Source organism: Otolemur garnettii, unplaced genomic scaffold (assembly GCF_000181295.1).
Source record: "Otolemur garnettii isolate 467f Iridium unplaced genomic scaffold, OtoGar3 scaffold00061, whole genome shotgun sequence".
Classification (NCBI taxonomy): Eukaryota; Metazoa; Chordata; class Mammalia; order Primates; family Galagidae; genus Otolemur; species Otolemur garnettii.
The window spans coordinates 2,370,120-2,381,821 of record NW_003852456.1 but is presented as its reverse complement, the minus strand read 5'-3'; the positions used below and the strand labels follow the sequence as shown (position 1 = coordinate 2,381,821).

Here is an 11,702-nt window from a genome sequence, read left to right as displayed (position 1 = left end):
TTTTTTTTTTTTTTTGATCTACATAATGTAAGTGTGCTGCGAAAGTTTACCTATAGGTTCAAGTGTGCCCTGAGATTAAGAAAAGGTTGAAAAACGCTTCTCTATCGCAGTGTTTTGGGGTAATTTATTTCATCACTTAAAACAAACCCAAAGTATTATGTAACAAATAAAATACCTGTGGGCCACGTGCAGCCCATAAGCAGACAGTTAACAATTTTTTGTTTTATCAGTCTTTCATTGTCAATGTGGCTTTGCACTGTTTTAATTTTATCATACATTTCAAACCAATGACTGTTAGATCTTTATGGTGTATTTGGCTCATTTACTAATGTAAAATACCCTTCTTTGTCCGTTAGTGATTTTCATTATCTTGAATTTTCTAATATTTTGTACACTAATAGGATTGATATTTGTACATTTCCTTTTTAGAGAAGGTACACCTGGCCTATCTTTTTCAAGCTCTTATTTTCATTCTTCCTATACTATCATAAATGTCCATTTTCTTTTTCTTTTCTTTCTTTTTATTTATTTATTTATTTTTGAGTCAAGAGTCTTGCTCTGTTGCCCTGGCTGGAGTGTAGTGAGTGGCTCCATAACTCACAGCAACCTCAATTCCTAGGCTCAAGTGATCCTCCTGCCTCTGCCTCCCAACTAGCTGGGACTATAGGTATGTACCCCCATACCTAGCTACTTTTTCTATTTTTAGTAGAGACGGGGGTCATACACTATTGTTCTGGCTGGACTTGAACTCCTGACCTTGAGTGATCCTGCCTCCCCATCCCAGAATGCTAGGATTACAGGCCCAGTCTTGAGCTATCACCCTGGGCCCTTGGTAGTTATTTTTAAGTAATGTTCATTAGCCTTTAACTTAAAACCTGAGTAGTCCCCTATGGTTTACTCTTCTTTGACAGTTTCTGGCCACTTTCCCTGATGTGGAGACAACACATCAGGTCATTTTCACCCTAAAAAAGAAAGTGAAATTTGCCCTTGTCTCTAACAAAAGTCACTTCTCTCATTTATTTTCTCCATTTGTTCCCTCTGGGCATTTTGAGTTTGTAAGGCACTAACATAAAACTAGTGAGAAGTTTCTAGTTCTAGTTGATTAGCTTTATGGTACATTATCTTACCTGATAATACAAATGATATTCCAGATATTTCTGGAGTAAAATGTAATATTTGGTAAAACTACTATAATACCAATCATCTGAAACAATAAATTATCTACTAGAAAAATCAATGGAAATACATAGCATTTAATATTTACGCTTAACATATAATTAATATTTAGTATACAAAGTCTTAAAAGAAAATTACCTTTCAAAAGATGATTCAGGTCCATGGTGTCATGTAAGACTTTTTGTTTACATCTGACATCTAAATTGGAATCTAATACTGAAGATGGGGAAGTGAGACTGGGCCCATGTTTTTCTGTCCCTATTTTGGCTGATTTCAAATATTTTGAATTATTTTTTAAATCCTCACCATCTTCATATACTTCTCGATTTACATTTTCTTGCTTTTTAACTCTCATGTTTTGATCATTTGATGCACCCAGTTCAAAAGACTGAACAGGGCTGATGTCTGGGGTTGATAAAGGGGTTACATCTGTCACAGTATCTTCAGATTCCTCAGTGTGGTCACCAAATTTTGGTTTAGGACTTGAAGGCTGTGTTCCTGTTGATTTTACTCCTGATGTGTTTTTATGTTTTGGCGATAAGGGCATTATACCAGATACATGTTTCTTTGATGATGGACGTGAACCCAATATGCATTTATCACATCTAGCATCTGAACAATCTGTACCTGAACTTGAAGATGAGGAAGATAGAGAAGAGGAAGAGGAACTAATTTTGGAATACTTTTTACTAATGTTTTTTTTAAAGTTATTAGCTGACTTGGCCCTCATATGGAGTTTTTTCCCATCATCACTGCTTTCCTCTTCATCTGTATAATCATCATCCTCACCTTCTTTTACAATTTTGGGAATTCTTTTTGGAATGTGGATTTTATGACCCGTTGTAACAACATACAATTTTTTTGATCTTGAAGGAGTTGTCAATGATAAAGAACTGGTTTGTGTGATATTCTCTGCTGGGTGTTCTTCTAGGGAAATTTTTGCTTTTCTTTCATTTCCCTTTTCAGTAAGATAATTTTCCTTTGTTTGTATTCCAATTTTCAGTTGTACATTTTCTATATCTTTATCTATTCTCTCTTTAGGGTCATCTTCTTGCTTGCTAAAAACTGAGTTACTTTCACATTTCTTTGCTTCTTCGAAGTCACTGTCAAAGAAAGAATGGTCCACTTCACCGTCTGATATATCTTCAAATCGATCCATGATGCCAAAAATATACCTGAAAATGAATAAAGTGTAACTATCAGACAAAAGAATAATTTCCAAATACTTTTCATTTTCATATAGTACTTACATAATTTTCCCAAACTGAGAAGTCTGAGTAATATATAATGGGAAACATTACAAAACAAAAGCAAAAATCTCAGTGAAGTGACGATGGGGCTTTGGGGTCATAGTAAGCAGTACCAGTTATCTGAAATATAATTAAGTCTAACAGTAAATTCACACACAAAAAATAATAGATCGTCAAGGGAGGGATATCACCAATATGGGATAGCAAAGTAGAACCCTAAGGAAAGTCTGACTTTTATAAATTAAGAATAAGGATGGAGTTAAAACCTTGGAGGATTGACAAAGCCAGTGCAAATACACATTATTCTAGTGAGAATAGTGCAATGAAGACTGACAAACATCTGTTTTCAGTATTTGCTGTCTTTGTGCTACTCTGTTCCTTCACTGCAGTTAGTAAGGAAGAAGCAGAAAGGAAGAGATATATTAAAAGTAAAAGCTTCCCCTATTATCTTCTTGAAGAGGAACTGCTATGAAATATCTCTATGCCAGAGCCCTTTTAACACAGTGACACATAGCAGAAAGCCAACAGCTGCCAAAATAGAAAACCAAGGCATATTACTTAGATGCAAGGAGTTAAATATTAGAAGAAATGGATAAAAATGGTCAAAGCAGTTGCTTTCTACTAAGGTCCAAGTGCCACTATTTTTGTTATAGACCTTAAATTACGAGCAGACCTATAAATTCATGTATGTTCTACATACAATTAATTCTGCATACAGTTGAAAATAAATTGGAACATAACTATAAAGTTATAGCCTTTAAAAGTATATTTCTATTTCCATTATTATAGTGGTCTAAGCAGCAGTGGCACACTGTCACTGGTAATCCTGTGTTCAGACTTTGATCTCTAGTATAAAAGCGAAAGAATTCTTCACTAAAAAAACCCAGGACTTGGGCGGCACCTGTGGCTCAGTGTGTAGGGCACCAGTCCCATATACCAAGGATGGTGGGTTCGAACCTGGCCCCAGCCAAACTGCAACAAAAAAATAGCTGGGAGTTGTGGCGGCACCTGTAGTCCCAGCTACTCGGGAGGCTGAGGCAAGAGAAGTGCCTAAGCCCAGGAGTTGGAGGTTGATGTGAGCTGTGATGCTACAGCACTCTACCGAGAGTGAGAAAAGTGAGACTCTGTATCTAAAAAAAAAAAAGAAAAAAGAAAAAAAAAAACCCCAGGACTCTCTGGAAGCAGCTAATTCTAGAGGCAAAGAAAAAAAAAGTAAAAAAGAAGGTCCTGGAGCATCTAATTGTTGCAGAAAGCACAATATTCAAATATGTTTGGGGCAGCAGAAAATGAAACAAGGATCTTGTTTAAAGTGGCTTCCGTTACCCAAGCTTGACAATTTAGCACTAAAAAATGAGAAAGAAAAAAGGTACATAAAAATGAAAAAATAATTCTGTGGACAGCTATAAGTCCATAATGATATTCAAAAGTGACAATAAGAGCTGTGCTAAGGCTGGGCACAGTGGCTCACACCTGTAATCCCAGCACTCTGCAAGGCCAAGGCAGGAGGATCCCTTGAGCTTAGGAGTTTGAGACCAGCCTGGGCAAGATCCCATCTCTAATAAAAATAGAAAAAGCTAGCTGAGCGTAGGTGGTGGGTACCTGTAGTCCCAGCCACTCAGGAGGCTGAGGCAAGAGGATTGCTCAAGCCCAAGAGTTTGAAGTTGCTGTGAGCTATAATGCCACAGCACTCCACTAGGGCAACAGAGCAAGACTCTGTCTCAAACAAAAAAAAAAAAGATAAAAAATGTGTGTGTGTGTGTGTGTGTATATGTGTGCTGTATTAAAGAAAGGCATATAGACATATATATCTCCAATAATAATTACATGCTTACTATGTTCATATTACAATACATCAAATCAGGCAGTAAAAGATTTTACATTTTATCATCACTGAATAATTCTGTCTGCTTTTAGGCTTTGAAGAATTTAAGAGATTCTGATATATCAGATTTTATAACAGTTTAACTATTTATAATGTATTTTCAAATGCTTAAAGGAAGGCTGGGCATGGTGGCTCATGCCAGTAATCCCAACAGGAGGTGAAGATGGGTGTTTGAAGTTTGAAGATGGGTGGATTGCTTGAGCTCAGGAGTTTGAGACCGGCCTGAGCAAGAGCAAGAACCTCGTCTCTGAAAATAGGTAGTCTGTGGCGGTAGGCACCTGTAGTATGAGCTATTCAGGAATGAATATCACTAGAGCCCAAGAGTTTGAGGTTCCTGTGAGCTATGATGCCACAGCACCCTATGACAGGAGACAAAGTGAGTGTGAGCTATGATGCCACAGCACCCTATGATAGGAGACAAAGTTCTTTCTCTGTCTCAAAGAAAAAAAAAATTAGTTGGGTATCATAGTGGGCACCTGTAGTCCCAGCTACCGGGAGGCTGAGGCAGAAGGATGGCTCTTTTGAGCCCAAGAGACTGAGGTTTTTGAACTATGATGATGTCATGGCACTCTAGCTTGGGGTGACAAAGTGAGATTCTGTCTCAAAATAAAAAAATAAATAAATACTTAAGGTAATCTAAATGATTAAATCAGTAAATTTAGACTTAGTAAGTTTATAAATAATGTCTGGTTGATTAGGAAGATTTCCTTTGCTGTGTTTGAAGTATTTAAGAAAATCAAGTATAAATTGTGATGTTAAGCAAGTGTGCAAATGGTATACAACGTTTAGGGAAATTTAATATAGCTTATATAAGCTAACTGAAAATTAATCAAAATACACAGGAGTTTTAAAATTCTAATACATATCAATAGATCTTAAAATGTGAGAAACAGAGCAGCACCTGTGGCTCAGTGGGTAGGGCACTGGCCCCAAATACCAAGGATGCTGGGTTCATACCTGGCCCCAGCCAAACTCCAACAACAACAACAAAAATAGCAGGGCACTGTGGTGGGCGCCTGTAGTCCCAGCTACTCGGGAGGCTGAGGCAAGAGAATCATCTAAGCCCAGGAGTAGGAGGTTGCTGTGAGCTGTGATGCCATAGCACTCTACCGAGGGCAATAAAGTGAGACTCTGTCTCAAAAAAAAAGAAGAATTTGAGAAAGAGAATATAAAATATATGCCTAATAGATATTAAAATGCAAGACGTATTACTTTCCATTCACTACTATTTCCTTTACATTTTAAAAATCAGACTGACAGCCTCCTTCCCAAATCCTTAAAACAAAGATACTTAGTAAGGTTTTAGGCATCACATTTATCCATATAGAAATCAAAGCCAATTCTCTCAAGTAATTTATAAAAACTCAAACTTGCCTCTCTTTAATTTTTGGACCATAAAACAATCGATAAACCCTTTGAATCAGTAACTTCACTTCCGAAAATTTATCTTAAGAATATAATACTAGGCCAGGTGAGGTAGTTCACACCTGTAATCCTAGGGTTCTGGGAGGCTGAGGCAGGAGGATCCCTTGAGCTCAGGAGTTTGACATCAGCTTGAGCAAAAGTGAGACATTGTTTCTACTAAAAATAGAAAAAACTAGCCAGGCATGGTGGTACACAGTGACAGAGTAAAATCTGGTCAAAAAAAAACTATATATATATATATATATATACAAAACACTAAAAAGAAGAAATGGTAATTATAACATTATTTATGTAATTATAATACAATTTACTTATAATATTGCAAAACTTGTATAGAGGCTGGGTGCAGTGGCTCACACCTATAATCCTAGTACTGAGGTTGAGGTGGGAGGATCCCTTGAGCTGGGGAGTTCAACAACAGCCTAAGCAAAGTGAGATATCATGTCTACTAAAAATAGGAAAATTTAGCTGGGTGTTGTGGCAGATGTCTGTAATCCCAGCTACTCAGGAGGCTGAGGCAGGAGGAGCACTTGAGCTCAGGAGTTTAAGGTTGCTATGAGCTAGACTGATGCAATAGCACTCTAGCCTGGGCAACAGAGGTGACATTGTCTCAAAAAGAATACAGACTTGGCTCAGTGTCTGTGGCTCAAGAGACTAAGGCACCAGCCACATACACCTGAGCTGGTGGGTTTGAATCCAGCCTGGGCCACAAAACAATGACAAACAATGACCGCTGCAACCAAAACATAGCCAGGCATTGTGGTGGGCGCCTGTAGTCCCAGTTACTTGGGAGGTGGAGGAAAGATAATCACTTGAACTCAAAAGTTGGAGGTTGCTGTGATCTGTGATGCCAAGGCACTCTACTCAGGGCAATAGCTTGAGGCTCTGTCTCAAAAAAAAAAAAAAAAAAAAAAATACAAACTTGAAGCTCACCTGGTAGCAAAAGTATGACTTGGAAACCAAAAACTAGTTATGTTCTTAAGTCATACTGGAATAGGAGGCTAAACTAAGCTGCATTATATTCTATTTGATCAAATGATGTCTTAAATGAAAACATTTACTACTGGGTCTATGATGAGGAATCTAGAATCTAAGTCACAATAAATAGTTTAGAGGACCAACACTGCAATATGCAGAAAGACCATAGACTTCTTTTCTTTCTTTTTTTTTTTTTTGTACGAAAGGTCTTTATTGGCAGGGGAGAGATGCTGCAGAGCAGCACTAAGGAGAGAAAAGAGAAGAGGGGAGAGAAGAGAAAAGAGGAGAGAGAGAGGAGAACAGAGAAGGAGAGAGAGACCGTAGACTTCTTATTTGTGTCTCCAAGGTAGAATCTGCATTAACAGATGGCGTGCATAGGACAGCTGTTCTGAATTGAACATAAGAACTGTCTGAAAATGGAAGGGGCTAAGATTCTGAGCCCGAAGTAACAAGAGCAAGGACTAGGTAACCACTTGCTAGGATGCTGCTTTCCAAGGAGGTGGGTGATCTTTCTCAACCCTCAAGTAGGTCTTAATCCCACAGAATCTATAAGCCAAATGATCACAGATACTTCTTTGAAATCCTTATTTTTCATAGCTAACTGCTTCCTACCTTGCTTGTGAAGGGATCAGAATACGTCACTCCAAAAGACGCCATTTTGGCATAAGTATCATTTTGATTCTCTTGAGCCAAAGCCTAAGGAAGCAAGGCCCTAACTATCTTCAATTCTATGAAGGCTGGGAGAGGTGAGGACACTGCAAAAGAAAAAAGTCTGAAGCTAGCAGATGTTGGTTCATGAAGTTAAGGAAAGACATGTTCTCTATAACATAAAAATCCAAGGTGATGCAGTAAGGGCTAATGAAGAGGCTGCAGCTAGTTATCCAGAAGATGTAGTTAGGAGAATTGCTGAAGGTAGGGCCACTAAACAACAGATCTTCAGTGTAGATTAAACAGCCTTCTACTGGACGATAATGCCATTTACAACTTACATAGATACAAAGAAGTTGTCAATGCCTGGCTTCAAAGGACAGGCTGATTCTCTTGTTGGGGGATAACACAGCTAGTGAGTTAAAGTTAAAACCAAGGCTCGTTTACCGGCTCCGGGCCTGTGGCTCAAGCGGCTAAGGCGCCAGTCACATACACCTAAGGTGGTGGGTTCGAATTCCCGGCCCGGGCCCGCCAAACAACAACGATGGCTGCAACCAAAAAATGGCCAGGCGTTGTGGCTGGTGCCTGTAGTCCCAGCTACTTGGGAGGCTGAGGCAGGAGACTCGCTTGAGCCCAGGAGTTGGAGGTTGCTGTGAGCGTGATGCCATGGCACTCTACCCAGGGGGACAGCTTGAGGCTCCCTATCAAAAAAATCCCCCCAAATCCTACCGCACTTAAAAGTTATGCTAAATTTATCCAACAGTCTCATCGACACTAAGCAATCCTTTTGATAACTTCTACTTCAAAATTAGATTCAATTTACGCTAGAGAATAAATAAGAACATGGTAGCTTAAGAAAGTAGTTAAGATTCTCTTTCTAGCACACTGGAAAAGGATAAAATCCAAGAACAGTTCACCACATGGTGCTTAATCTGGACACCATTCCAGGAGTAACTTGGACATGTATACCTAAAATAAATCTGGAATTTTTTTTAAAGTGTCACTTTTGACACTTTAAAATGTCTTTTTATTGAGTTTATTCAGAAATTACATTTCTGAAGTTAGATGGTAAAACAGGGTCCCCATAAAATAATCCCACGGAGAGCAGGGAAACCTCAGCCCAAATTAAACACAAGTCTTACAGAAACTCCAGGAGCAATTCACGACCCCTTCCCGACCTCAGGAGACAGCAGAAGGTAAATGACAGCCCCTCGGGCCTCAGGTTCGAGTCCACAAAGGTGGGCGGCAGCCGTCACAGCCCTGCAGGTGTCGCCACCACAACTCAACTTAGAGCCTGGCAGGACATCCACGCCACCCAGCACGCATCCCGGGAATAGGACCGACCGTTTCCGCCTCGGCCCCGGACTCCAGCCCGCCGCAGGCTCCGGCGCCTTTGTTGGAGTCACACCCCGCCGAGCAGGAAGGTGACTAGGCGGAGGGCAGGGGGCCCCAGCGGGCTCCCCTCCCTGCGTCCAGCACAGGCTTCGGTTATACCAACCCCGAGTGCTCGCCGCCACCTGGACTCCGGAGGGTGAAACGGATGCCGAACGCGAGGGAAGGTGGCCGGCGCGCCGCGGGCGGGGAAGCAGGAGACACTCGCGCGCAGGTCACCTGGGAACCAAGGCAGCGACTTCAGTACACGGCGCCGGCGGCAGTGGCTGGGGAGCCCGACTTGCGCGCAAGCGCTGACGCGCTCCCGCAGCCCTGCGCGAGAGCGCGCGTGCGCGGCCTGGCCACACGGACTCGAGCTTCCGGAGGCGGAGAGAGCGGAAAAGGAAAGGCCGGGCAGCGTGGTGGGGGCGTCACAGAGCGGGCGGGCGCTGCGGGCGCTTGGGGGAAGCCGGTGGGGACTGGCATCCAGAGACGATCGCCCCAGCCCTCGGTTCCCGGGAGCTGTCGGTGCTTCATTGCCTCTTGGCTCGCTGTTGAAGGCAGTGCGAGCAGGCTTAGCGGTTACCGTAACGAGGAAAGCGCCTTTGACGATCTTGCAGTTCTCTTAAGATGACGATTTTATCTGTATTCTCGGCTACTCGGGGAGGCTGAAGCTGGAGGATCGCTGGAGCCCAGGAGTGTGAGACTAGACGAAGCAACATAGGGAGACTCCGAAGGAAGAAAAAAAATCAAAACAATAATAAAAATGGATGGTGGCTGTGTCTTTGTGATACTTTATATTAGCCAAGTTTGTCGGTGACCAGTTCCAAATTACACCATGTTTTTTTTTTTTTTTTTTAATGTTTGGCGGTGACGAGGGAATGAAGGAAATAAAAGGACTCAAAGACAGAGTGAGAGCTTTAAGAGTGAGCTCAGGGGACCGATCGTCCCCTAACGTGGTGACAGGCGATGGTAATTAATTTTGAGTTTTCTTTTTATTAAATGAACTACTTGTTAAGTTAAACTTATATGTCAGTGTTTTGTTATGTTTCTGTTTTTTAATCGCATGTTTTTTAACTAATCACAAATTTATATTATTTAAATAACTTATAAAATGAAGAATAAGGAACAAAGTCTGAAAATAGGATGTTAAAGTAGATCCTAATCAGCAAGTTTTATGAAAGGCTGTTAGACCCCCCCCTGGAAGTTTGTGGGCAGGCAGGCTGATGTCATGTCATATTGAAAATTAGGGCAAAAATAATATGTTCTACTTATCTTCCTGAGAGACATGTTTTTTCTTGTGTTGTATAGTCTCTAGCATGTCTTGGACCTGTTTAAGCCCTGCCTTTACAAGGTCCCCTCGGCAGTGACCTTTATCTATTAGACTGAGTCTTGTTGGAGGAAAGGTGAAGTTATGGTTGGACAAGTCCTTGTCTGTCACTGTCAGGCTTTTGTTGTTTGTTTAAGAGACTTTTGGTGTTTTCAATATTGTTTTGTGGTCTGACTCTACATATTTTTTTTAGCATTTACTTCTTCAGTCTCAGTTCCTTATGGCTTTCTTACCATAATTTAATTGACCTTTTAAAATAGTATTAATTTTATTAAAATCTAATAGAAATACATCAAAACAATCTTTTCTTACTGTTCATCACCATTTTCCTCCCACACCAATTCAGTTCTGACAACTAACTAGTTAGTTCTGTGGGTCAGGGACTGGTAACTTGTTAAAAAGTCATGTGCCTGTTGGCAAATGAGGTGGATAGTTACCAGTATAAGAAAAATGATCTCTGCAGAGTATATTGAATGCAGTAATTTCCTGCTGTTGAACTATATAAGGTACATACATATTAGAAGTATAATAATGGCACTCCAAAAGTGCCCACCTCCTGATGCCCAGGACATAGGACATTGTTACCTTATATGGCAGACAGGATTTAGCTGATATGATTAAGGATGAAAATGGGAAGATTAGCCTGGATTATCCAGTAGACCCAATAGATCACAAGCAACCTTATGAAAGGAGGGACAAGAAGTTCAAAATCAAGAGTAGGAGCTGTGAGTTCACAAGCAAGAGGTTGCAGCAATGTGAGGAAGAGGCACCCAGCCCAGGAATGCAGGTAGCCTCTTGGAAGCTGAAAACTGAGGAAACAGATTCTCTCCTGAAGCATCAAATAGGAGCTCAAGTTTGCAAATACCTTGCTTTTCCACTTCTGACCTCCAGAACTATAAGACAATAAATTTGTGTTGTTTTAAACTACTAAGTCTGTAGTAATTTGTTATGGCAGCAGTAGCATGCCCAGAGAGTAAACAAGTGTTTATATAAAAGTGCAAGGAAAGTAAGTATGGCTTTAACCTTATCCTATGGGGTCTTAGCAAGGAATTGTCTCTATTTTTGTTCTTCATGATGCATTTTTGTACTTGTTTTAGTTAAGAAAAGTACAGAAAATTAATTCTACGTTCTAAAGAAAGGGTTTTACTTAATTCTGCTTGATAAAATGATGCTGGCACCACTGCTACCCTGTTGTTCTACCTTGGTCCCAGTTGTCCACCCTGTGGTCTAAAGTTTATTTCATACAGTAAAAATATGGTGTAATAAAACTAAAACCAAAGAAAGGACTGGGTCCAGTGCCTTAAGCCAGTGATCCTAGCACACTGTGAGGCTGAGGCCAGAGGATCTCTTGAACTCAGGAGTTGGAGACCAGCCCGAGTAACAGTTCATCTCTACTGAAAATAGAAAAAAAATAGTCAGGTGTGGTGGTGGGTGCGGGTAGTCTCAGCTACTTGGGAGGCTGAGGCAGGAGGATTGCTGGGAGCTAGGCTGATGCTATATGGCACTTCAGCCTGGGTGACAGAGCGACACTATGCCTAAAAACCAAATAACAATAAAAACACCAAAAAAAAAAAAAAAGGGGAAGACAGGAATGTAGTTATTTATTTTGGTGTCATCACCTTGATTGGTAAAGTCACATCTA

The 11,702-nt window shown here is 40.6% G+C and overlaps 1 protein-coding gene across 2 annotated transcripts in view; it reads right to left on the bottom strand.

Annotated features, from left to right (window-relative positions):
- Positions 1-9,021, bottom strand: part of CFAP97 (cilia and flagella associated protein 97) — a 21,443-nt gene extending 12,422 nt beyond the window's left edge. Inside the window, exons 1-2 of one of the 2 annotated variants that reach the window (XM_023514900.1) lie at positions 8,858-9,021; positions 1,315-2,351 (exon numbers count right to left, since the gene is read on the bottom strand). In XM_023514900.1, coding sequence (XP_023370668.1) covers positions 1,315-2,335 — 1,021 coding nt within the window. In that variant the 5' untranslated portion in view covers positions 2,336-2,351; positions 8,858-9,021. Of the gene's footprint in view, positions 1-1,314; positions 2,352-8,501; positions 8,631-8,857 lie in introns of those variants that run through there. The other variant, XM_023514901.1, reaches the window with a different exon arrangement.
- Between the last annotated feature and the right edge of the window lie 2,681 nt (positions 9,022-11,702).